Genomic DNA, 27,811 nt, shown 5'->3' with positions numbered 1-27,811 from the left:
CTGACAATCACGAATGCTGTTGCAGAAAGTGGCCCCTTGCGTTCCTAATGATACAACAAAATATGAGGAGAGAAGAGAGATTCAACCCTGATCTTGAAAGAGGACCTGTTTTCATGCTTATCTTTGCAGTACGGGGCTTCTCATTTTGGGGAGGACTAATCCTAACAAACAGCCAGTCTGACATTTCACCGCTCTTTATGTCTCTTTAAGACTTATCTTTCTTTCTGCTGGCTTTTATACGGTTTACTTTCTTTTTGCTAAAGACCAATTTTTAAATTATTTTTTACATCATAGCCCTGAGTCTCTCCAAGCATACAGGGGTCTGGACCAAGAAGCTCATTTCCCTTGAAATTCTTCTGTAATCACGTATGCCACACTCTAATTAGCCCGGAGGTGTTAAGCTTCGCCTAGATTTTTGATTTAGGTTTAGAAATTAGGTGGTTTCTAATGTTTATGGCCAAGGATTTATTTGAACGGCGCACTCAGCAATGTGGCGATACCCAAACGCAGAGACCCTGCTACTTTTAAAGGTTGGCAGAAACCTTGTTTTAGCCCGTTTCTGTGGGATGGGAGCAGCCAGGAACCCTCAGGGGCAGGTGGCCGAAGGGGTCAGGGCAGGAGCTAAAAACCCACCAAGAATCGGGTGGTTTCTCAGGAGCCAGTGTCCTGAGGGCACCGGGACCCTCCTGCCGGCGGTGCCCGGTGGTGTGGCGCTGGGGGAGAGTCACGCCGGTTCCACAGGGCCGGTTTTGCCAAGGGAAGGGAACTTTTCGGCAAACCGAGGCCAGGTGTACCTGGAATAACATGGCACAATTAGGGAGGCCGCCAGCCAGGCACCACCCACCCTGCTCTCCTTTGTGCGGAGTCCGGCCGGGTTTTCCCCTCAGGAGCAGCAGGGCCGGGGGGGCGGCTGGAGCTGCGGCTTCTCCCGCGCGGGGCGCCCGCCGCCCGCGCCCCCTCAGCGCCCCGGGGCCGGGGGGCCGCCCGCGCTCCCCCAGCACCCCTTCGTTCCCTCAGCGCCCCGGGGCCGGGGGGCTGCCCTAGTTCCCGCCGCCGGCCCCCCGCCGCCCAGCGGGGCTGCCCGCCCGCGCTCCCCCGCCTCCCCCGCGGCGGGCCGGCCGGCCGGGGCGCCAGGCCGCTGGCTCCGCCCGCACCACATGACTCCGCCGTCGGTAGAAACTTTTCCCGTCCCGCGGTTGGAAAATGGCGGCGTAGGAGCGGGGCTCCGCATCCCCGCCCGGTCCGGCCGCCCCCCGCGGCCCCCAGCACCATGACCCGCTGGGTTCCCACCAAAAGGGAGGAAAAATACGGCGTAGGTGAGGTCCCTCCCGGCCCCGCTCCCGCCTGTTGCGTTGCGGGTGCCCGCGCCGCCCGCGGGGAACCCCCAGCCGCGGGCCTCGCCCCCTCCCCGGCTCCCCGCGCCCCGCTCGTCGCGGCCGCTGGCTGAGGCGGGCCGTGGCCGCGCTCCCCCGGGCAGCGGTGCCCGCCGCTCCCGCGCCGCCTGAGGAGAGCTCCCGGGCCGCCCGCGGGGCCGCCGGTGCCCCGGGCCGGCCGGGCTGGCCCCGCTCCGCTCCCTGCGGGGCTTTGCTGTGGGGAAGTTCGGAAGTTGTCTGGAAACGCTGGGCGACCCGTGCCGGAGTCACCCTTGCTGAAAAAGTTGCCTTTTTCTCCTCTCTCTCTCTCTGTTTTCCCTTCCCGAATACTGCTTTGTCTATGTAGAAGAGGGCTGGGAGTTATTTTTACATCGGTTTCTGGTTTTCCCCTCCCCGGTGGCAGCTAAACAGGATACGCTTCCAGCGCTGGCTCCCTGGTGGGAAGAAGCTCTGCCCTCCGCCATGGTGATGCCCGGTGCTCCCGCATCTCCTGGCCTTCCTTAGGAGGCCACCAAGGGAGAAGGCTCTGCGTTTCGCAGGGAGTGTGACTTTCATACAGATGAGGGGTTCCCCCTTGCCGCTGCTGCCCAGGGATCCATTTCGTACTCTGCTTTTCCCGCCCCGCTCGCACAGAGGGGGTTTGTGCTCTTGCCGGTGGTTACAGCGTCTCCGCCGTAGTTAAACGGGACCCATCCCTGGTGGGTTTGGGCACTGGTGTGCCAAGAGGGCCCATCTTGACTTTGAAGTTGGCTCATTTTGCTCACAGGCTTTCTTTTAGGGGTTACGGAGTAGAAAAGTTTATTGGCGTGAGTGAAAGCGTTTGTCATGGGGAAGGAAGTAATAAATCTGACTATTCAATTTGGAAATACGGAATTCAATGTCCACCACACTTCCCGGACCGTACTGATTGCAAAGAGCAACTTACTTTTCATATATACCCGCAGCTAAGCCTTGTGTAAACAACATGAGCAGCAAGAAGAGAGTTTCTGGGTCTTAAGTAAGAGCCCAAGTGAATTTTAGGAATTAAGTTCTGTGTGTACATCCCTAGAAGACGAGAGCATGACTTTCAAATTACAAAGTCCAGTTACACTGTGTGAGACCTGTGAGTAATTTCAGTGCTGAGGATGCAGGACAGATATACAGAAGCGCTACAGAGGGCAGTTGCTTGCTAAGTTTTCCAAATACCTGTGTGGTGAGTTATGAGGGTTTTCTTTATTTTTTGGTTTGGTTTGGGGTTTTTTTTTTTGTGTTGTTTTTTTTTTTTCTTTTTTTTTTGTGTGGGGTAGGTAAGGTGTTTCGGAAAGACTGGAATGGCTACATTGTCACATAATGTGCGCTAGTGTTACAAACCAGTAACACTCGAAAGCAAGTTCCTCTTTTGCAGGAACTTTCATCTGCTGCTGTGGCAAAAGCGGTTGCCTGGACCCAGCTTTCCAGGAATCGATGTCTTGAGAGTGATTTTGAAAGGGTGAGAGAATAAGACACCTGGAACAAACTGAGCATTATCCAAATATACTTGAAGTATGTTTGGGTGTCCAGTGTGGGAAATTGTCTGTGTGGTAAAAAAATGTGACTGAAATGTAATTAAAAAACAAAACTGGTTTCATTGTTTCAAAAAGCACAATATTATGTGCTCAACTGGTGGTGAATTGATACTTTGTGTCCACAGCTCGGGAGGTTTGTTATGGTTTTGTAATAAGTTTGGTTTTCTACAATAGTTTATTTTCTTTTTCCTGCAAGTTGGCTGAGAGGGAAGATCCTCAACAAAATTAGGGTATTTCTCTGCTGCACTGCAGGTGTGTGAGAGTTGAAAGTAGGCATAATGGTGCAAGGAGATAAAATCTGATTTAGAGCTAATTGAACATTGCAGTTTGCTGGCCCCTGCTACACTGTTAGATGCGGTTTTGGGAAGGATAGCTACTTTTTGGTGTCCTGAGGAAGGTGAATATGAATATTCAGTTTGGTTACATGTGTTTTATGCATCTTTGTGTTGTTAAAAAAGGCGCTTCTGTACACTGTGAGTCTAGTGATGTTTTATTTTTTACTGCTTGTGAAACTTTCAGGTTGTGGAGAATTGATGCAGCAGTTACACAGTTCCAAACAAAAATGGAGAAGGCCCTGTTAATCTGAGCATGCTAACATAGGAATAGTTTTCTTCCTAACTATTTGTCATGACCAGTCCTGGAGACTGTCATTGGATCAGTATTGTCTGACAGTGAAACAGAAACATCTGCCTGCTCCCAAATAGAATTGTTGTACTGCTATTTTGGTGAAACATACATGTAATATACTTGGTTTGTAGGTTTCACTAAAGCAAAAATAACAGGAAGGTATCTATTGCTATGGGTTGGGTTATGTTATTTATGTCACTGTAGTGGGAGCTCAAGAAATGTGTGTATGTATACACATGCGTGTATATACAACACATGCGTGTGTATATGTAATACATATGTATACACTGGTTTTCTTCCTCTTGACTAGTATGTTCCTGTGCACAGCTAAGCTTTAATGTCTCAAGTCCCAAAGATTTGCTGGCCGTGATGCAGTTGGACTAAGTTATTGCAACATACCTATACTGAAAGTGTGGTAGAGATACAGATGTGTTAAGAAACACTTCTCCTGCTCAGCCATCTCCACTTTGCAAAACCCACCGGGTTTGCAGATGGTGCTGGATGTCCAGCATTCATGTAAACTAAACTCACTGCCTTAAAATGAGGAGGGCTGCTGCATAGCGCCTAGGCATTATCTCAGCAGGCAGTTGGGAGTGTGACTCAGCTCCGCTTCCTGAGAGAATTCAGGGCTTGGCGTGCGGGGAGGCTGGATGAAGAATGGGTGTGGATATAATGGGATAATACAGTTATTAGATTAGCATACGGGGAACCATCTGAAACAGTAAAATGATCAGCTTAATTGAAGTAGCTTTTCTCCACTCCTGATGCTGTGTATCTTTCTCCTTCCTCTCAGCACCTAGCTCTGTATTTCATCTCTTGCCCCAAGCTGTTGGGGAGCCATGTGGTCATGTTGAGATGGCCATATGGGTGTATGGCTTCCTCATTTGGGTCATCAGAGGCTTTCAGCAAACCCCAGAAGCTGCTTATGTCTGCTGCGTACCCATGGTGTTGCAAGTGGCTGCTCACTCTCATATTTCTTGTTTGTAGTGCAATGTGAGAATTGTAATTTTGGTGTTCTTCCTTATGCCAGTGGAGAGGAGATGTAACAACATGCTTTATGAAGTCTGTGAGCCTGAATAGTGCTTCTGAGATAGCACAAAGTGGCTCTTGTAGCTTCCAGATCATCTTGACTTCTACTATTATTTGACCCTTTCCATTGGGCTCAAAACTGCACTAAGAGGTAGAACTGATGCTACTATGGTTACTACAAATACCATTTTAAACATTCCTTTGTGTTCAAAAGTATGTGCAGATATGGAGTAATGACACCACTACTGTGATAGTTTAATTATTTTTTAAAAATAAACAGTGAAACAGAATAATAATGCCACATGTGTCTGCACACGGTCACATGTAGAAGGAGAACTTCCTAGCTACAGGGCTTATGCCGTCTGTGAAATCCTGTTAATTTTCTGGATGCTGACTCTACTTTTCTCTGCTACTCCTAATGAGTTACTGGAAAATAGTCGTGCCCTTATTGTAATCAGTAAGCTGGTGTGGGCTCTGCCTTGCAGGCAAGGTGCTCCTGGCTTTGGACAGCTTCATAAATTCAAAGCCTTGATGAAGAAAGGGCTGGACATCTTTACGGGGAGCTGCATGGAGTGTTACTACTCCAAGACAGCATGCGATGCCTGGGTAGGTGCTTCCTAGTGACATGTTTTAGGTCAAAGATAACATCAATGTCGAGGACACTAGCATTTTAAAAATAGTCTGTACTTCTATGACTGTATATGTACAATTGGTATATCTAGGTGTGCTCAAGCTTTCTCCTAAGTAGATGGTGCTGCAAGTACTTGAGATGGAATCTGTGTTTCACAGTCTTTAGTCAGTACCATGCAAGCTGCTCGGACATACTCCATGCTGTGGAAGGTGTGTATTTACGTGTGCGTTAATTTAACAAAACAACAAGCAAACAAAATACCCAACCCACAAACTAGACCAATTTTTACTCTGGGCCGCACCAGTTGGGAGTCCTGTATTTTTGTGTGTTACTGGTGAGTTTTTGTTGCATGTCATGACAGGGCAAATTATAACTAGCCTGATTTTAGATGCTTTGAAACCCAGTGGACTTTGGGCACACTTCAAGGTTAGGGTATTTTAGTGCCTTTCTGAGATTGGGATAGCTTTTTGGAAGGTGTATATAGAAGTATCTTCAAACCAGGTATGCAGGAAAAAAAAATATTACTAGGGGAGGGCTGTAACGAGTTGGTGGACTAAGTGGTGATACAAAGGAGACAAAGCTCTGTGAACAGGGGGATGAAAGCAGTGCTGTTGGAAGCATGGGAACTCCTATGGCCAAGCACTGCTGCTTTCCTTCTGCTGCTTAAGGAAGGACTGTGGTGGTTTGGGACAGATTTAAGGCTTTTGTGGAATTCTGGATTTACAGTCCACAGCTGTGGTGAGTGGTGGTGGCATGTGGAGACTTGTTTACTAAGAGAGCTGGTGATCTTGTGCTTGCATATTCGTGCCTTAAAGTAGGAAAGAAAATGTTTTTAGGAAATGGAAAAAGGTGCAATTTAGCGATGTGTCTTAGGAGTGCATCTTAGTAATTTTAGTGATGCTATGTTGTGAGTGAGGTTTGGAGCTCTCTGCCAGGACAGTTACCTTTGGGCTGTTACTGTCGGCAGGACTGTGCTCTGACACATCCCAAATCGAGGGACTACGAACACCCATGCGATATCTGCTGATGTATTAATCAGTGCATTACCATTTTGAGAAAGCATATGCAGATTCAGTCTTCTAGGGACAGAATACCTTATCGTACACTCAGATTGGAGTTTTATTTTGTGATACTTTACAATACCTTTTAATTCCCTGCTTGCTGAGGGGATGCATTCTGTGCTTCCTTGTCCCTGGCGTTACATAAAGCAGAGGTAAGGGACTGGCAGCTGAAGCTTCTTCCTGAGTGAGTGACTTTAATTTGACTGTAGGCATGTGCTTGATTACAGTCAGTTTACTCAGCAGCCACTGTTGCTCTTTGTCAATAACCACTTCTTGCCAGCAACAGATTGGAGAGGGATAAAGATAGCAGGGAGGTGGAAATAAGCTGGCACCCCTGTTTGTTTTCATCCAGGTCAGTGACAACATTATAAACCAGGATTGGTCTGAGAAATGGTTCCTATAGGGATTTACCAGAAAAACTTTTTTTTAGATTTTTTTTTTGTTGTTGTTTGTTTTCTTATAGGGCACATACTGACTCGCCATAGGCAGTTGGCTACCTATGGGTGTAATATAGAACACTTATTTAACCCTGCAGAGTAAGTTCCCTGTCAGCTTAGACATTTTTTTCAATAGCTAATTAATTAACAGTCTTGTTCCTAGAAAATGGAAAATAAAAGGGGAGGAGGAATTTTCACAAGATGAGGATTTACGCTTTACATAATATACAAGTATGGAACTGACAGTAGGACAACGTCCCAACTTAAGATTTTTTTGGTTTGGTATTAATTCAGGGGGAAAACTATTTCTGAATTTCAAGTAGTACCTTGGTGGGTTTTATAGGTTTTGTCTCTCATTGCCATAAATGCCTGATTTAGGTGCACTGATAATTTTAAACTGTTTGCCATAACTGGCACAGCTTTCTTTCTATTATAAATGCATTTTCCTTTCTGCATAGGCAAAACTTTCAGGGAAGGGGAAAGTAAACTGGATGTGACTTAAAGTCAAAACAACATCTCCAGGAAGCCTTTCTGTCAGCTTGCAACTACAGGCATCGGTGTTGCAACAATTTTTCTTTGAAATATTTGTGTTTTTGGAGTTTATCCACTGTTGGCTGTAGAGCACATGCAGGATACGCTTTGTCTAATCCTTTAGTAGTCCTTCAGGACTGAAATCCAATACAACTTGTTAAATACCTGTAGATGTGTCCAACTTTAGATAAATGTCTGAAAGCTGACTCATATTAATGAATTGAAGCTCAAATGAGGAACTAGTGCTAATCCAGTTTTAAAGTATTTGCTTTATTAAAGATGTCAGTCTTGCCTCACCTCTCCTACTTGCTGCAAGGCTGAAACTTTCACAGAACATTCAGTGGTGGCTAATCACCATCTCTGTGAAACACACGGGCTGCTCTTTATAGGTTGTCTTTGACAGGGAGATGGACCACTGGCAAGGTAGCTTTTTTTTTTTCTTTTTTGTAAACTTAAGCATTTTTAATTCTGTTTTCTGGCCTGTGGTAGGTCTCAAGGCTATTCTGACAACAGTAACTTTCTGAATAATGCTTTAATGAACTCTTTAATGAGTTATTGGAATACTTTCTTCCTTTAGCTTGGGGGAGGTGGGGGTGAGTGGTGAAGAATTTGCCCTATCTAAACCAAAAGAATGTTCAAAAAGAGATAATTCTTGTAATTCTGAAACTTTATCTAAGTTTTCAGGCTTTAGTTGTGAAAATATTTATGTATTTATCTACCCATGTTTATGTAATTTGTGCATTAAATCTGTTTTCTGATATGAAGACTTGTAACACAAGAAGCAGCAGTTGCTAAATTTCAGTTTCATCAGCAAAATGTGAAATATCTCTGGAAATATTTTTCCGCTCCTTATAGCTTTGTAACTAAACTGAAATAATTACGTTGAGAACTATTATGTGTAATCATGTATCCATATATGTAACAAAACAAACAGATGGATGAATAACTGAAGTAACTATTGGCCATGATACTTGAATTTGATATTTTTTTAAAATATATTTCTTAGCACTGCTGCTTTATATAGAGTGCTGTTTATATTATTTTAACTCAAACCTTTTTATAACGTGTTTTCAGAGGTTTGTGGTGGTTGATTTTACCAAAAGGTGTTGGAGTAGCAAAATGTCTTTCTGTTACCTGGGAGAAAATGCCAGCAAGTAAGTGATACAGGATTTGCTGTGTAATTTATGAACACGAATGGAAGTGAAAGTGTACGTAATCAGTATATATTCTTGTAGGCACTTGGTTTCTTAAGGCACTCTGTTCTGTACATCTCTGCTGTTGTAGCAGCTGTGTCACTTTAATGTTTCTATGGCACAAGTTAATCAATGTTGAGCTTGAAAACCTGCTCGAGCAGCTCTGAAGTTGAGCTAGGTGCAGGGGTACAGTACAGCGTACTGCAGTGAAGCAGGAGTCCCACGTTTGGAGGGCATTGTTGGTGGCATCATGGAGAGTGATCTTCCTCGTTAAGGAACCTTGCAGCTTGACATAGTGAATCTTCACTGATTGCTGGTAAAGCTTCCTGGAGGCACAGCTTCTGAGCAGCTTTGAAAACGTAGATCTGACAGTACAGGTGGGCAATTGGGATTTGTGAGAGTGCATGAACCATGAAGTGCCCAAGAGCCTCTTCAACCATCTAAATACCTTTTGGAAGTCATGCCTTAGGTGTTTGTGTTTGTCTGCCTGCCTTCTCCTTCTCTGAACAAAGCACGGAAGTACTGACATCACTTAGTCTGAAGTTGAATGTAATAAAGTAACATATGTTTAGGGAATGTAGCTGAGTAGCCTGTGGGTCCCAGGAGGAGGTAACCAATGCCAAACAAGGAGTTGATGATGCTGGACTGTACCCAAACTAATGTTCAAGGACCTTCAGCTGTGCTGTATTAGTAGAGGAGGGCTTTCCTAATTCCTGTACATGGAATAATAATAATAATAAAATAATAATCCAGAAGAAATAAGATGGCAAACTCTGGAGCTGGTGGGGCCTGTGGTCCCTCCCTAAAGGGAGTCATTGGAAGGGAGCAGGTATACAGGATCACGGAAAGCTCTGCTGTTATGTGTGTCTCCAGCGGCATGCCTGCCTCCCAGCTGACGCTTCAGCCTTTAACATCCTCCTAATTGTGCCAGCTGGTCTGCAGGAAAAAGTGGTGGCAGGAAGGAGTGGTTCAGTGAATGTAGTTGAGTTCTTTTATTGAGTTGTTTCTGCCTCAGCATCGTGTGTGTATAGTATTATCTGCAGCAAAGGCTGCATATCAGAAATGAAGAGAAATGAAAGCAACTGGTAATGTAAAAAATATTCCTGTAGTGGACCCTGAAACAGGAAATCTTTCAACGGTGAGCCAGATGGAAGCAGCTGATGATAATTTGAGTTTCCAAGAGTCAAGAGACACAGATGGTGAACAATGTAAAAGGACGCTTGCTTTCAAAATATCTGCTGTGCGTATGACTTCAGTGAACAAATGACCCTGAAGTGGCTGCAGATTATCAAGGCAGTGGCTTGGAATGTCCTATAAATACTGTCCTCTAAAGGAGGGTTGCCCTGCCATTTAAATGACTAAATAGAGATATGGTTAAGCATGTCGCTTGGGTCGGGAAAGTTAAAGATAAGGGTGTGTGGGAACCTTTAAACTTTCTCTTGACTAAATATAAGGCTATTCTCCCAAAATATGAGCATATAAATAAAAACATCAAGGTGGCACTAGGTAGAGTTTTTGCTTTAATTATTATTGTTTTTTAAGTAATGGAAAGACTAAAAGAGGTTGTGTTCATTAGCTCGTTTGACTTGCATAGATCTCCTGCTGGTCAGTGAATCTGAAAAAGGGACCAGCTGCAGGTGTGACCAAGCTTGTATTTATTCCTTTCTTAACTGCTATGGAGACTGTCTTACTACATCCTTACTTACTTACTAAGTCTCTCCATCCTTGCTTCTGCCTTGCCATACAGCCTGGGTTTGAAAAGCTTGGCCTCTTGGTTTCTTTAGTTTTTTTCTGCTGCTTTGGGGTCGCATGTTAACATTTCTGCTGTTTTCCATCAGACATTCTGTGGCTCTTTCATAGCTCAAATATATGGAAAATAATTCTTATGCTCAGGCCTATAGTATGTTGTGTCTAAAGCGAGGCAATGGTGATGTTTCCTGGTGTCTGGCCTCTAGGCTTGGCTGCTGGATGGCCTGATGGCTTTGGGTGCTATGTATAGCAATGTGTATTGCTTTGTATCTTTTGAGCAAAATGTGATTATGGTACAAAACTGTCTACAATTACACATGAAAGCTTTCTCGCTCCCTGGTTATTTTCCTTCATGTTTTTTAGTCTGTCATATGCTGCTTAATTTTTAATGGTCTCTAAGCTTTTTTCTTTTTTTCTCATATTTTGCCCTTATAGACAAATGCACACCAGTTTTCTGCGGGCATTGCCCGTTGTCTTGTTGTCCCTGCTGGAATTCCTTCCTTCCTGCTCACCTAGCTACCCCTGTTTCACCCTTCACATTGATGGGAAATAATGTTTATCTTTGGAGACCTATATCTGAGGCAAATGGAAAATATATGACCACTACTGTCCTTTCTTCCTCCAGTAAAGAACTGTAAACTCATTTGTGGTACTTGGAGGCTGAATCATTTCATTGGCAGAGGACGTGTGCAGTAGATATGGACCCTCATCACTTGCTGCTGTTGTGCTGTCTGACTCTTGTCTGTTATTTTTTCTTATGACTAGTAGGTGTTGGTTGTGTCTCCATCAATTTATAGCCTTCCGGATGCTTCTTTGACCAAGAATCTTAGGTGGAGTAGACCTGAGGCACATTTTTGTTTTTCCTCTCATTTGGGGCTGTTCTGTTCTGTGCTGTATTGTTGTGGGATTTTTTTTACCCCCACCCTCCCCCCTTCTGTGGACTGATCTCTGAAGTTTCCCATGCAAAGGGTAAGTGATGTAAGCAAAATAGTGGTATTAATAAGGTTGGTTTTTTTTTTTTTTTAAAAAAAAAAAAGGTGGTTTGTGTCTTTTTGTTTCTTTGAGTTTAGTTTTGGAGGTATTTGGGCTTCGATTTCAAACCAGACTTACCCTGTAGAAGGTATGTCTTTGGTATGGCAGTATCTAACTCTGCTTCCTTCCTCAACAGCTTGTCAGCAAAGCCTCTATAGGTGTTGACAATCTGTTTTCCACCTCGATATGACCTTGATGAAATCTGTTCTGCCTTTGTTTTGTGTCTTTTCTGATGCTTCTTACTAATGGTTGGGCATAAAGAAGACACCCTTTTTCTCATGGACTTCCCAGGTCATGGGCAACAGTATGCAGAAAAGCAACTCAGAATTTCTGTAAGATTGGGACTTGCTCACAAACACAACAGCTGGTATCGACTACTTTTTAAAATTAATTTAGTGACATATGACAAAGCACTGGGAAGGGATTGAAGCAGTGGATAAAGATCCTTTTCCCAGAGTTGTCAATTATTGAGCTCTTCTGATGAGAGAACAGTTCTTCTTACTGAACAGTGTGTGAAGTGGCTGGAGATAAGAACAAATATTTTTGTGACACAGAGGTATTTCTTGGACAGTAGTTTCCATAGTGTGTGAGTCAAACGGGACAAAAAAGCAACCCCAAACTTTTTGATGTAGAGCCAGATATTCTTTTGGTATTATTATATTACACTTTTTTTATTTGTTGGTTTTGTTCTTGAGTGTTTCACTGTAACTAAAAGGATTAAAAAAGCACATTAGAGTTTATCTGGATAATGGGGACAACTGCAGTTACATTAGATGGGATTGTTTTACTGCTAAGCATTACTGTCCTAAAAAGCTGTAGGACTGATAAGGTGCTGATGGACGAGGGAATTTTTTTAGTGCTGGCTAATACAGAATTGCCTGCTGTAAGGTCTCTGTGTGTGTCTGAAATGCTGATTATGGGAATTAGACTTTGAACTCTGTTTAGTCCCATCTGGTCTCTCTCCTGCTGAGTCATGCTACTGGGATGTCAGTACAGGTAGCACACATGCAAGTCTTAATATGAATATAACAAAGCCTTGTTAAACCGGTGTTGCCTTGTAATCGTGCCTGCAGCATTGATGGGGAGTGAGTCGCTAGTTGGTGTACGTTGCCCACGTGATGGGAAGAGTGCACCATTAGCAAGATTTCATTTGGGAAAAAACCCACCATCTTTGAGAAGCAATTGAATCCTCAAGGAGTGCCTAAAACAGCTCCCTTTGAGATCTGTGGAGTGGGAATTCTTATTCCTAAAAACTAAAGCAGTGAACTGGATATAGCCAGATGAGCACATTTGAATAAAGACTTGAGAGGATTACTTAGGTATGGTACTGTTTAAATTTTTAGAAGTTTTGTGTGGGTTCAGCTTGTGTTTGATTTTTCTAGTTTAATGTGTTATTGAAATGACTTATTAACAAAATTTTATCAATAATTTTTGCTGCAAAAGCGACCTGTTTATTTACTGAACTGTGATATAATTGGTTCAGATTTGTGCCTTAAATACTGAAAGTACAGTTTGGGCTTAATGCAACAGTTGCTGGTTTCTGTGGTTGGAGTGCACAGAGGTGAATGTGTTCCTGGCTGAACACCACAAGAAGTTTTAATACTCTTTGGGCTTGATTATTTAAAATATTGGGATAACTGTAAGCTTTTACAGTCCAGGCACAATACCATTTATAACGCAGTGTGCTGATCTGCGAGCTGTTCTTACATCATAAGATTAGGAGTTCATGTATTATGTTTGTGTAATAGTGCCGTGATGCTTCCATTACATTTATATAAGGAGTGTGGAAATCAAAAAATAGTTTAGTGGAGGGGAAATAGAATAATTGCATACCAGCTCAAGTGTTGATAAGATGGGTAGTGTAGTGATGGCATTGAGAAGTGATTGAGTAAGCTTAGTAAAAAGTAAAGTATTGGTGAACATTAGTGAAGCCTTGGGCTCTACCATTGTGTTTCCCTTCTTATGCATCTCCGTATCGCAGGCGTTTCTGTTGTGACCTTTGCATGCAGCAACACAGTCTTGCTCTTGGGACACTAATGGACCAAGAAGCATTTTTAAAGTTTAAACTGTTTTTCTCCAGAACGCTGAAGGCTCCTTATCGAGAGGAGTAAGTTAGATACCTATGGGAAAATGGCACAAATACTACCCCGCCTCCCCACCCTTTCAACACTCCTCTGTCCTCAGCATGCAGGCTATGGACACAAGTCCTGCTGCAGAATGGTCCACGTGTCTTCAGCAAACTTAACCAGAGCAAATGAGTGTTGATTTCTATATTAAACATTAGCTGTGTCACTGGACATGGGGACTTGAGTGTACAATGTGCTAGCTATCATTAGGTTTTTTTTTAATAGTTTTGTTTTGAGGTGGAGGTTCTGAAATTGGTGAATGTGTTGAACAGTTGAGAAGTAACCACTGGTTATTAGACTAATGTAGTATTTTTATAGTGGGGAAAACAAATGTTTTAAGGTGAAAGAGTTTGTGGAGGACAGATATGCTGTCCAGTTTACTGCAAACTTGTGCTACCACTTGGAGCTCGCCAAATACAAACATTTGAGCAGATTTAGTATCTCCTGTGTTGCTTTGGAGATCATTTCAGGGAAATGGTTCTCCTTAAGCCATTTTTTGCAATGGGGTAGTGCTAGAAACAGTGTTGATCTGCTCCTCTAGCCAGGAGCTGGCTCTGGCCTCAGCTACCAGCGTACATGTGCTCTGTGTGTGTTAATGCTTCATCTCTTGTCAGTGAATAGTTGGAATGATGCTGAGAAAAAGAAAGAATAGTTAAAATATTTTGTTCTTATAGCAACACGTTAGCAAGTTACTGCTGGGTTAGTGGCACCTTAAACACCCTACTAGCATCAATATGCATGACTGCCATTGGCATTTTTAAAATTCAGTCTCTTCAGGTGGTTATGCTTAGGAAGTAAGGTGTTACAGCCTTGAGCCATTCTGAATTAACAAGGGTGACTTTGAGGGTTGGGGGGGTAAGTGGGATTTACAACGGTAACTTTTGATGCATTTCAGTTGGCTGAGGGGTGCCCTAGCAATGGGGGATGAAATTGGTCAGTAGGACAGGACTCAACACCCGCTGGCAGAAGGTCCTCATCTGGGAATTTCCCACATTTTTTGTAATAGATTCTTGGGCTTGATCAACATTAATTAGGCTAGAAAAGGCTTTAGAATGATCAAATTAACTCGTGATAAAGTGTGGTGACTATAAATTTAGGTCCCTATTGCACAAAAAGGTGTGGAATTCAACATCTGTAAGCAGAGCTTTTGGGTTTTCCTCTGCTCTGGTTTTCCCCACTTCCCCGAAATTTATGCGTTTGATTTACGGAGAGAGTAAAATGTGATGCTGTGTCTTTAAAGGCTAGTAATACCACATCAGTTGCATTTCCATCTCCTTATTTCTTTCAGAATGAACATAAAAATTAGTACAGGTTCAAAGGATTCCCCTTAGGTGGGAAACATGGAATTTCTGCGGATGCAAGCTCCCTCTGACAGCGCTGTAAGGAAACCCCATTGCTAGTGGAGGGGGCTGCTGATGACAGACTGGCTCTCTGCAGCCTGGAGCCAGGCAGACAGTGACTCTTTGTTAAGGCTAGCTGCTGAGCCAACTCTGTCGCTCTTCTGAAAGCAGCACGAGGCATGTGATTTCTTACTGGTTGGGAGGAAAACAATTTTTCCCTGTTTTTGCAAAATGCCGCTCTTATCTTTTCATGCATTCAGAGCTGTTTGACTTGCTTCCATGGTTACATCTTTCCATTAATTCCGGTATAAGATACAATTTCAGGAAAAAAAATCACATATTTCCAATTTCTGCAATAGCCTAGCTGTTGTGGAAAAGAGAAAGTGTTGGTGGATCAAACTGCGGCTCTTAACAGGTAATTCTTTTCTCTGACTGTTATTTCTAAGAAAGCAGAACAAGTTCCTCAGGGATTATTTGAGTCTGAATCTGTAGCTCTTGCTGTTGGAGACAGCTTGAAGGACTGAGACACAAATAAGGTGATGACAAGTAAAAATAAATTGAGTAAGGGTTGATATATAAAAAGCCTAAAACTCTTTCTGTCTTCAATCCATAAGATTTCCTGAGAAAGCAACGGAGGAGTTTTGATTTTGTTTTCCTTTGTAGAAATGCTGAGGAGGAAGAACAGTAGGAAATGAAAACTTCTTCCCATCACCCCATGTTCCCCTTGCTTTAGGCTTTTTGCTCTGCATTATCAGCTCTATATTGCAGTGAATAGCGTCTTGCAAGGGCCGTTTTTTTGCTGTTTCCGCAGTAGTGTGATAGCAGTTTTATTGTGTTGAACTTGATTTTTATAGTCATTGAAATGACTATTAAAATACAGCTGTGACATTAAGCTCACTGCTATAGAAATGCTTCATAAAAGACACCCTCTTAGCAAAATTATGTTCGGTGCAATAGAGACCTTCTGCAATGGCAAGGGAAAAGCTTGAAGAAGCAGGTGACTGATGTGTCAGGCATCTTCAGATGCATCTGTGTGCAGTATGGATTGTTTCTGTTAAAATCCTCATGCAGGTATAACTGGCCTTCACTCTTGCTGGCTTTTGCATAGCAGCAGCTGAAAGCTGAAAAAGGTATTTTGATAAAGGTGCTCTTCATCCTGTAAAGGATGAAGGTCCTGAGGAACTGGCTGTGTCCATCATCCATGCCCAGTCTTCTGCTCAACCTATGTAAGAGGTGCTGCTCCCAACCCCTTGGGAAGCTCTACGCCCTATTTGATCACCAGATTGGCAACTTGTGATTGAGCATTGGTGACTGTGCACACTTTGACCATAATCTGTGCTGGTTTAGCCTGGAGCACTGTATTGGGAAGGACTTAGGTGTTTCCCTGCAATGTACATGTGGCATTAATATAGTGCCTTTTATAGGTTTGTTTAAAGATTGAGCTTGTTGCATTTGGGGATGTCTGCACCTGCTTCTGTGTTTGGCAGGGTGGTTTTGAATTGCACTGCTCTGTCTGGGACCTTTTCCTAAGGCTGTAGTTGAAGTTGATGCTGTTGCCCTCCCGTGTTGGCCATATGCTGCTGCCTTCACTGCCCTGCCATTCCTGGGTTTCCCTGATAGCTCTGTAAATAGCTCTGAGCAATTGCAGGAAAAGCGCTGAGGTTTTGAGCAAGCTGAACTCCTTGCAACTGTTGGCTGAGGGCTGAGGTGGGCGGCAGCGCTGGTCCAAGGGAAGAGGCAGGGACGTGCAGCTGGAGGCACGTGAGCCAGGAACGGGTGTGGAGCTGCAGCGCTGTCAGCTTCAGTCCCTTACTGTCTCTTGGGGAACCCGTCTAACAATACAGCCTGACGGTGACTCATGACCAGTTCGTACACATTTAATACTCTGCCAGCATTGACCGCAAGCTGAACTAGTTCCTCTTCCACTTCACTGTTTAACTCTTTTTCCCTTCCTTCCTTCTTGCGCCCAGGAGATCCTGTACTTTACTTTATGCATAGCAATATTGAAGGTCTTGCACATTTTGCAAAGACTTCAGGTAGAGGTTGTTTTGAATGTCAGTTAACTAAAAACACAGAAGTCCTTTCTTCAGATAAGCATAGTGCATGCTCCAGCGTGGTCTTTGCTGCCTTTGGGGGTGTTGCCTGTAGGCCCACCATAGCAAGAGCCGACTTATCACTTCTTAGTGTCCCCCAGTGAAATGCAGGAAATTCAAGGGAACATCAAACCTCACTCACTTTGTGATTCTGCATTACCAGAAGACAGATGCCAAGACATCTGCCTCTGGATAATGTTTTCTGTTTGTCTAACTCAGCATCTTGCTTTTCCTACAAAAGCCAGTGTTAAGAGCTCCGGGGTGGTGTGATTACTTCTAGCATGCAATGTGTTTCAGTTAATGGACTTTTTAATATTAAAAATCGATTTGAATGTTCTTGATTGTGCTTCTTGTTAGCTATGCATTATGGCACATTATTAATGCTGTTACAGTCAATAATGATATCTTTTTTTTTTTTTACACTACTTTCAGCTTAATACCCTCAGTACTTAGTGGTGAAGTACTCTGAATACAGATTAAGCAGCAAGAAGGAGGGAGATAGCTGTGTAAAAGAGTGAATTGGCATCTTACTTCATTAGCTCCCTAAAAATAAAGTATTTGGCTTAAAAGAGGGGAGGAGGAAAAGTGAGAACCTTAAACTGCTTCTTGAAAATCTTGGATAGGTCCAGAACTCTTCATTTATTTATTTATTCATTAATTAATGCAGAAAGGACAAGTGTGCATGTTGTTCTGTCCTACTTGAGCTCTCCCTGCAGGATTCAGCAACAGGGTGGTTATGCTCCTGGAAGGCAACGTGACTGAAGTTTGGGGATTGGTCTGGATTTATGAATTTTCCTCAGTTTATTAATTCTTGTTGGGTAGTGGTAAGACACCAGATGCGTTGCAAAACATATTGCTCCCCTGTGTTGCCATCTGTTATAAAACCTGACATGTCTAGTTATGTTTATAGAGGCTTGGGTGGTCCTTCACTCTCTAAGCTGTGCTCAGCCAGCAGTCAATGCTGCACCTGTGCTTAGGTTCTCTAAATGCAGAATTTATCCCTGTGTATGTTGACTGGTTTCCTTTTGAGTGTTTTGTGCCCTCATTTTGGAAGAGGGAGGGCAGGCTGTCATTGCAGGGATTTCAGTTTGAGAGGTGCCAGAGTCCAGGTTCAGGATTCATTCACCCTCAACAGATGTTGCTCATGGAGGAGGAGTGTTCCTGCGTTCACATGGAAATACAGTTTCAGATGAACCAAGGTGTGTTTCAGGAATTTGCTGCTCAGGTGGAAGATGGGAGGAAGGAAGGGTCTCCATGTTGTAAGGGAAAATGAGAGTAAGTCTTTACCCTCTACTTAACCTTGCTGGCTTTAGTCTGGTCCTGCTGGAGTGATACCTGTGATAAAAGTCTCATTCATGGATGTAATCAGTAAGATCTAGTGTGTGACTGGGGAGGAGGAACCACGAGCTTGGTTCCACCACTTCTTCGTTAGCTTGGTAGTAACTGTTCTAGTTTAAGAGTTTCTTTAGGAAATTGTTTGTATGACAGAATAACTAGAATATTGAGAAAGAACTAGTGAACAAAGCTTGGTGAGACCAGGAATAACAAAACACAAAGTGTCTTCAGTAAGGCTGGAAGACCTACTGTCAGTTAACACACATGAAATCATCCTCAAACAAATCTTATGTGCAACACCTGACTCATGCTTCTTTTTTCTTCTTCCTTCTCCGTTAGCCTCAGCTGTAAAAACTAGAAACTTGTCTGGGTAAGTAACAGAGGAATAAGGAGTCTCTCTAATACTGAAAGCAACAACCACTTTAGTTTTAGAGAAGAGGAAATCCTTCAGGTTTCTTTTATTTGTAATACTAGAGAATTTGCAGGAGACTTTGCTTTCACCCCTGTGATTTCAGTGTACTTTTATGGAAAAAGCACAATTACGATTGTTGGTTTGTTTGTTTTTTTAAAGACAGTGTGAAATAAAGCTGATAATGTGTTAAATGTAGTTTGCTTTCTTTTAGGAGTGTGGAACAGTTAATACAGCCTTTTATGTGAAGTTATTCCATGGAATGTTACTTGTAATATTTTTGTGGTATCTTAAGATATCTCAGCTTTCATACAGTCAGAGAAAAGCTTCTTCAGTAGATACTGATGTTACCTTTGTTTGCCTTTTCCTCCTCCTCCCCACCCTGTCACCCCTCTCTAATTCTTCTAGTGTTGCACTCCTCATTTTTCAAATGCATGCAGATTAATGAGTGCAGTTCAGTAGAGGTGTTTGTTTTGTATTCTTTAACAGTAAATGGCTTTTTAGTGCAATTACTGTAATGTCCTATTCATTCTTCCTTCCTTTATCAGCTCTTAGAGTTGAAAAAATTGCTCTATGCCCACACTAATCCTTTGCTTCTGGCACTTCAGTACTTCTGCGTAGATGTGCTGTGTGGTTGCAGTGGGAGGAGGAAGGGAGCACCGAGCGCCTTTACCCAGAGAGTCACTCTGCTGAAAGCACAGCTGATGAGGAAAAATATCTTTGGTGGTGCTGAAACCTTCTGTCCTGTGGTGTGGGGTTGAGAAGTGGCTTCAGGGTGTTTTTGTCACTGTGATGTTTTTCTTTGTGTTTTCTCTCTTGCCATCCTCGTTCTGCTTGTTATGTCTCAGGACTGAAACCCAAAGTTCACCGATATGTTTGCTGGATGCTCTTTAGCCTTCATGTCAGCTCACTCTGCCTCGACTAACTAACAGATGTGCTAAATCCATATGCTGCTGGTTTTGTTCAGTGCATATCTCAAGAGCCACAACTACTCTATGCGTTGGCAGCAAGTCCCCTAAAATTACTAGGGGCTTTCCCTGTCATGAAGAGTTTTGGTTTATGTCTGTTTTTATAAGCAGGTTAAATATAAAGACTGCACCTGAAATGGTGTGTTTGGAAGCTGCTGCAAGTGTACCGATAACGTGGTTGTCAAGGAAATATAGTCTATAGGTGTGATGTTGCAAATGTAATGGTCCCCCACAGCTCTAGATTAAATGAGCCATAGTTAACAATGCTTAGAACTGGAAAATAAAGCTCTTTATTTCTTTGTCCACAACTCTGAGGAAATGTTGTGGTCCTTCTTCTCTGCAGGCTAACCTTATAAGTTGAAAATGTCAGATGCAGGTGTCTGGGAGATATGTAGCTCATGCCAGAGACATCAGAGAGCAACTGCCTCCTTTATCTTCACAAGGGTCTTCTGCAGGGAGGGCAGTCCTCTTCTGGAAGGAGGTCACCTTTACTTCCTTGCTCATTTAAAGCTGACGGCTGTATACTGGCCTGGAGGAACCTGGTAGTTCCTCTGTAGTGCAGGCTGTAGAGCAGGCTGAAGGAAGCAGCGGTGGGTTGCAGGAGCCTGAGCTCACTCCTGTATACCTTCTGTGAAAAGGCAGCGTGTTTGCAGCTCAGAAAGCAGCATCTTTCCTGAGCTCCAGTGACTGGTATCTCGTCTGCATGGTCTCGTTAAGTTACCTCTATCACAGATGTATCCCATAAGGAGAAAATGCGTTGTAAATAGCACTCTTCTAAATGGTAAGGGATGAAAGTATTTGGTTGCAATAGAGAAGCTTAGCTGTGCCTCTGCAGTTGAAGTTTATTAGAGAGGATAAAAAGTAGTATCTGTGCATGGATGAAGAGCATCAGGATGCTGTATTAGTGTTAACCATGAGGTTAACTTGCACTGGCTAGGTCGTAGTCATAAACGTTTTGATGCTTGAGGAACTGTGCTTTTTATCCTGCTTGTACATTGTAGCAAAGGTTTTTCTAACTTACTGGGCTGCATAACTTCTTTGCCAAAACAGTGAGCTTTGATTGTCAGTTCAAGTATGATGCGGAGGCCTGACATTAACTAGTGTAAATATTCCTAATGCTTCGTTCAGCTTAGAGGTCTCCAAGCTGAGAATCTGTCATACTGAGAACTGGATTTTCCAAATTAAGCAAAACTTACTTCAGTTATAACTTCATATTTTATTTTTTTTTACTTCAGGCTTTTAAATATTTAAAGTGGTGACTCAGAATACAGTTGATCAGACAAAATATAAGCATGCCCGTTTCATGCTTTATTCCTCTAAATTTTGTCTTTCCCTTTAATTAAAGCCTTGTTTGCTCCAGTCAAACATTTTATCTGTCATAACATCTTTTGATGTCACTCTACATAAAAAGTACCCTTAGAGGGAGTTACCTGCTAGCTTACACAGGAGTATGCAGTGTAGTTCGAGCCTTGTTTTGTAATCATAGAGGTGGAATGCACTTTATAGTTATTTTGGTTGTTTGCTTTATCTGTCAACGCTGCTGCAAGCCAAAAACGTGATTTCTCTTTCTCTCTCTCTTTTTTTTTTTTTTTAAATGGCTTTTTTCTTTGTTTTGTTTTGTAGATATATTTTTCACACATGTGTATTTTTAAAGGTGAGTCTTCCCTCCATGGCCATTGCTCCTCACTCAGTTCATGTCAGTGGGAGCTGTTGTGGGCAGTGATTACCACTTGATGGCTGTTTGTCGTCTTCTGTTGAAAGAATTGGTCATTAGAGTGAAGCTCCTGTTATGTGACTCTCCTTGTTATCACAGACACCAGTTAACACCCTTGGATGTAAATTTTAATGTCTTTTATTAATAGCTGCCTTTGATTCTTAGTGTTATTCCATTTAAATGTTTGAGAAACGCTAAGCTAAGCTGAAGTGTGAATTGAGTACAGGACTGTTTCTAATCTGTCGTAATGTGAATTTTTCCTCCTTGGGATGTCTGGTACGAGGCAGCGAGATTGCTCATCCGGGTCCCAAAGCTGGGAGACTTGAGTTGGATTCATTTTCAGATGTGTTGAGCACATACGGGTCCTCTCGGCTCTAGTGACAGGTGTGAGCATCAAAGGGATCTAAGTAAATACCCGAAGGATGCAGTTAGGTGTTGAACTCCAGCCACCCAAGGTTTGGAGGAGTTAGTATTGACTGTGTAACTTTGTCTTCCCTGGTATGTGCTAAAACTGAACTGAAAACATTTCTAATGAGTGTTATCGAGCAGACTGTCCTGCATGCCATGTATTCACCATTGTTAACATCCCTCTGCTCAGAGCAGTCTAAAATGTTGATATTTGTTAACGTGTTTTTCACAGAACCCTCTTCTGCAGAATAGCAATTATGGTTTTAAAATATTCTGTGCCAGATACCAAGGAGGGAGGGTTTATCTCTTTAATAATGAAAAAGTTAACAAAAACATTAAAACAGGAATAGCTAGTTTGGCTTGTTTTGATGTCAAGAAAACCATATTACTTTCTAAAGCCTTAATTTAAATACTGTTGATATTAGTCTCTGCAATGCACTTGACCTTTATTCTTTTTACTCTGAAATGTCCTTTCCTCTGCTTATAATCTTACACTGTATACCGTTTTCTCTTCCAAATTGCTTTTTCTTTATTTTTTTCATTTTTGCACTCAGATATATTTATTTACTTCTGTAGTCTGTCAAGCAAGAGGAGTAGCACAGAGAAAAGGAACAAGGCAACCCGTCATGTATTCGTTGTTCTTAGAGTTGTAAGCTGGAATTCGATGAATTCTGGTGAGAATAAATAGTAAGTCCTGGGGGTTGAAAATGAGGTGATGACCATGGTTGGAGGCAGCGCCAGGCACTGTGCCCAGTCCTTGTGGTGGGATTAGACCTCCTCACTTGCCCACTTACGTGTTGCTTGCATCTCTACTTGGGGCTAAACAGATTATCAGATTTGAGGAAAGTATTTTTCTCCAGTTACCAGTTCTTATCAATGGAATTTATATTGTTGATCTTGTGTGTAATACAGGCTCTAGCTTGCTGCTTAGGACTCCTCTGGAACAGGAGAAAACTGGGTTGATAAGTGAGGGTGCTTTCTGGGTCGGATGTCTCATTGCCTTTAAACTGTGGCTTTTGGCCTTTTGCTGGGTCAGTTTGAGGGGTTTTGGAAGTGCTTTGTGACCTGTAATGAGTGTGGCATGTGGTGTTAATGTCCTGTGAACTCTTTTGGTCTGAACAGTGAAGGTTTCCTGTAACTTACCCAGGTCTTCCTCTTCAGAGTGTCCCACTGGAGTGCTTGTGACCAGTGCTGCACACCAGCCCTGGCCATGGAGCTAATATAGAAGGGAAAGCAAGTGGATATCTGAGGGGGTGGTAGAAAGTTTTGAGGTAACAATCATATTCTAGAAATACTTCCACTCCCCGAAGAGTTATGACAAATAATGAGAAATGTTGAGTCTCTGATGTTTTTAAAAAGCTATCCTTTGACACTGCATTCTATACTCAAAGAAGCACAGCCCTTTATGTATTCAAAATGTAAAGATGAGAAGCCTAGCTCCTCATGGTGAAGGAGGAAGACTACTTTTGCCATTTCATTAGTTAAGAATAGTATATAAAATGCCTTTGAACTTGGTAACCTCACTGGAGGGAGTAACTACAGGTGCAGAAACCTTTATGGGTCCACCTTGACTATAGTTCATTAACGTCAGTCTTGTGAAGTACTCGAGTTACTGTCTTTGATCATGAGGATGCTACTTCGTCTTGGAAGATTTTGTTTCTTACAGTTTGCTCCATATGAAATATAAAAATGAAGTTTAGGAGTCGTAACACTTTTGGTTTTCAGTTTATTAATATATTTTTCCAACAAAACATAGTTTGCAGTGTTATTTGTCAGATAAATTTCTGGACATTGCTAATCTCAGTGCTCAGAGCTTCCAGATTTCCTTTTGGGAAGGGTAGGGAGATCTTTAAATGACTGGGTTTTTGGGGTTTTTTGGTTTTTTTTTTTTTTTTGGTTGTAGTTTGTCTTCTGAAGATGGCAGTTCTCAAAAGTTCTGCTTTCTTGTCAGCCAATCATTTAAAAAACAACTCACCCCACCCCCACCCCCCCATGATTTCTATTTGTTGGTGATGATGTAACTTCATCGGTGAGTGGGGTAACACATCTTTTCCATTTGAATTATCTCTGGTAGTACATACCTGGCTACTGTTTTTTTCAAAGCAAACAGATTTTTGTTCTCTCCGAAGTTACTCCTTGGCCAGGAGTGAAGTCTGGCCGAGCACAGGCAGTCTGGGCATTCATGGCCATGAGGCAGGAGCTGCTTTCAGCACTCTTTGTTTTGCAGTTGACTTCATTGCCAGCTGAAGGTGTTTGTTCAGTGCACCCTCAAGGAAGGTGAATGTGGGTGGAAGCTGACCACTGGTCTGGGGGACAATGACAAGCAGACTCTTCAAGGGTTGAGCTGGAACTCATGACCTACAATGAAGTCACTTTTGGAATATACACAGCTGTGAGGTTTGCTATTTAGGTGCATCTAAACAAATCTGAAAATTTTCTCTTGGTCCAGAATCCTTTCTTCCCTGTTTTAGGTCTCCAGTATTGACACCAGCTGTGTCTGATGCGAGGGTCCATCAGATCTCTTGTGTGTTGCACCTCCTGCTACTTATACTGGATGGTAGAACTCCAGGCTTTTTCTGAATTCGGCACTGGAAAGGGAAATGGTTTTCACTATATTGTCACTCCTCACCCTGCTTGTGTCTGGAGCCACTCAGAAATATTTGTGAAAACCGATACATTTGGTGAATTTTCAGGTTGTGGTGGTGCAGGCTGTGGATGCTGTCAGGGCTTGCTAATGAGTAAAGTATGATAACTTGACTATAATACTATAGAATGGGGGATAGGACTAATCTTTCCCATGAACACAGGTGGGTTGATACCATTACCTCTGGCACTCAGGAATTCTGAAATCCTGTTGTTTCTAAATATAGTGTGTTTGCAGTAAATTAATGAAGTGACCGAGAAATCATTCTTTAATATTAGTGGTGGTAATTTGAGTTTTCTGAAGACACTTTGTAGGCTTTCTGTATGTTGAGCTGACAGTAACAGACAATGCAGTTCATTACGGAACTGCATAAAATTGACACAAAGTGCTGGAAGACAGGCAAATACAACAAAAGATTATTTGAATGTGGTGTTATGAAGAAGGAAAGCATTATAAACAGAGTGAGGGACTATGTTCAGAAAGTATACTTGTTGCTTTTTGAGATTTGTTACAAGGGGAATGTTAATGGATTAAAGGACTTGCCCAAATTTTTACAATTTTTTTTTTTTTTTTATGAAATCCTTTACGAAAAGGTTGAAAACGGCAAGTGAGTAATAAAACCAATTATGTGGAGAAACTAAAATCCTGGAAGTTATGTTTTTTTGCATGTGCTAATAGCAGTGTTTCCTTTCTCTAGCTCTCTACAACTATGATGCGAGGGGACCAGATGAACTTTCTTTACAAATAGGTGACACTGTGCACATACTAGAAACATATGAAGGTAAGCTGGCAAAAGTTACATTTAAAAACATTGGTTTTGCAATTGCATTTCTTTTTTGTTTGTGACCTTCTCGTGTTATCAGGTGATTAATTACTTTCTTGCCAAAGGACCAAATGCCTTATTTCTAATGAACACAGAATTAACCAATGCTATGTGTGAATGAAGACACGTGTGGTCGATAATGGTGAATAACCAATTCCTTTTCTATGGAAGATGGATGTTTTGCACAGCTTTATTTTTATGGAACTATTGTAGCAATTACCCTATGTTACAGAAATGATAGATGCTCTTTGGATACTCTTGGGTAATACAAAAGAGCCTGCGGCTAAAAGAAGTTTAATCTGAATTTGAAAGTCACCTGGGTCCTAAATTATTTATATTTCTCCCATAAGATGGGTACATGTGTTGCAGTGCTGTGGACTGCTTTTAGGCTTTTGAGATGCTTTGCTTGTTTTGATATGAAGGTATAGAAACATTATGTGTACCAAAATCTTTCCTCCTTGATCCATGTAAAAGGGAATTTGCATGTTGCGTTTGATAATCAGCAGAATGTGAAAACTGTCATAATGCTTTTTGGGTCTTGCTTAATCCAGTACTGAGCCAAGCAAAATACAGCTCTTTTGTTAAGTCCTTGACTTGAAATTTTATGGCATGCTGCTGTTTGGAAAGGTATATAACTAAACTGTCTTTGTTTAAAATATTGTAATACTTTTTGTCCTGGGAAAGTGTGATTTACTTAAATATATTGATTTAATTTGTTCCTCTAGACATTGATCTTTTGATACATCTGTGTGATAAATTTGTTTTAGAAACTGACTTAATAGGATTTTTTTATTGTTATATTTACTGAAACAAATAATGCTGTTTCAACAAAAGTAACAAGCTCTACTCATCACTGTGCAAATTATTTTTCTTTCTGTTCCTGGGCTAGCATTTTCTTAGAGTTCAGCTTGCTGCTGCAATGCTAAGTTTGACTTGAACCAAAGTAATCTTTCTGTTATTTGACATTATGTGCTTTAATAAAAATCTAATAATGCAAACATTTTAAATGCAAATTGAATGGTTTAAATATTGTGCAGCTTTGTACTTTTATAAAAATAGTTCTATTTAATGCATGTGGGAGAAACTGAATCCTGAATAGGGTATGTGAAACCACATCGAATGATGACTGCTGCCAACTAAGTGGGGTAATGGAATGACGCACTTTTCCCCTGTACTTCAAGAAAGACCTTCACACTTGCATGTTTGTTAGGCTTCAAGCACATGGGATGAGTTCATTTTAAAATAAATGCAAATAAGTTAGTGTTCTTCCAAACATTTTATGCAATGATTGCTCGTTATGTACCTGCTGTGATGGGAAGTCAGATGCCATAATTCTTCTCTCTTGTTCACAGAGCTGCCAGTATTAGGTAATTATTTGACCTTTTTGATCTCCAAGTTCCTCTATGCAAAATTTCTGTAGACTGTGTCCCAGGAGGTTTCGTACTGTATGCACAAACACCCAGGTGTACACCTGGGAGCTTCCCTGCCATCGGTCCTGTCCATGTCAGGGTTGCGTTAGGCTGCAGTGGGATGGGTCAGTCTGAAGAAAAGTCCCCTAATAATAGGAGAATGGGACAGAAAAGTCATTTGAAGAGTCAGTCATGCCTTTTTGCTAAGGATCTGCGATTCTGCTTCTCAAAGGTCTACCCTTTTCCCTGTATTTAAGATTGCAGGGAAAAAAGTAGTCGTCTTCCATTGATATCTGCTGTATTATGCATTCTGCTCTTCACTTCCTACTCCAGAATTGTTACTATTCTGCAATAATTTTCTGCAGTAATTATAAAGTGAGGGGTACTTTTAAAGACTTATATATGTCTGTGGGCTTTGAAGTGGTAGATTGTAGTTGTTTTTTTCGGTTTGTCCCCACCCCCTGAGTAGTCTTTGTCTATAAAAGCTTATGGCAAATCCTTGCTCAGTTGAAAGACTCTTCTCTCTGCAGATGAAAGAAGCTGAGAAGCTGGGGTGGCTTGGTCTTGTATGTGTAGTCTAGAAGACCTTTTTTAAGGACTGACAGGTGTCTGTAGGTTATCATGTTGCTATCATGTACTGGAATACATTGCTAAGATGGACTTTGCTTATGTGTTTAAAAGATTATTTTTTTTTTTTTACCTGTATGTAGAACCTATTCTGGAATTCGTTTTTATTACTAAAACATTATAGTCTTTTAAAATTTCATTGCAGAAAACTCTTCCCCCCACCCCACTCTGGAACACAGGAAAAAGTTAGTCCAAATAATGCAATATGCAGATCCTGTAAAGTTGCAGGCTTGTTGTAAGCAGCCTATATTTTTTTATAGGAGTTAAGAGATTGGAAATGAATGTGCGCATTTTACTGTTAAATCTTAAAGTTTCTGTTCTTCCAGGTACCAAAGCAAAGGTGAAGCTACTTTCTAGAGTAATTGATGTAGAAAGTCAAATAAATTTTTTTCTTTTGGGTAGAATTGCAGACAATTTTATTTTTCATTTAGGAAACTTCCTCTCGCTTCTTTTAATGTGAGCCTTTACAGGAAAAGCCAAACAGCAAAGCTATATGACTTCATAAATATCCCTCATCTTGCAGGAGAGAAGGGATGCACTTCATAGCAGATACCCCAAAACAAGTATTTGCCACATTTTAAATTAGTACTTTCCAGATTTTTATTGTCTTAATTCTGTTTCTTTATGTTGTTTGGTGGAATGGGCGAACGGAACATATGATCAATAACTGTGGCTAATTAAGGTGAATAGCTGTTAAATATAACAGTA

At 41.9% G+C, this 27,811-nt stretch overlaps 1 protein-coding gene across 2 annotated transcripts in view; it reads left to right on the top strand.

Annotated features, from left to right (window-relative positions):
* Positions 1 to 1,163: 1,163 nt before the first annotated feature.
* Positions 1,164 to 27,811, top strand: part of DOCK1 (dedicator of cytokinesis 1) — a 319,394-nt gene continuing 292,746 nt past the window's right edge. For both annotated transcript variants that reach the window (XM_055799656.1, XM_055799645.1), the window contains exons 1-2: positions 1,164 to 1,316; positions 24,942 to 25,025. In XM_055799656.1, coding sequence (XP_055655631.1) covers positions 1,271 to 1,316; positions 24,942 to 25,025 — 130 coding nt within the window. In that variant the 5' untranslated portion in view covers positions 1,164 to 1,270. The remainder of the gene's footprint in view (positions 1,317 to 24,941; positions 25,026 to 27,811) is intronic.

This window comes from Falco peregrinus, chromosome 1 (assembly GCF_023634155.1).
Source record: "Falco peregrinus isolate bFalPer1 chromosome 1, bFalPer1.pri, whole genome shotgun sequence".
Classification (NCBI taxonomy): Eukaryota; Metazoa; Chordata; class Aves; order Falconiformes; family Falconidae; genus Falco; species Falco peregrinus.
The sequence above is the reverse complement of the archived record's forward strand: the minus strand, read 5'-3'. Positions and strand labels throughout refer to the sequence as shown.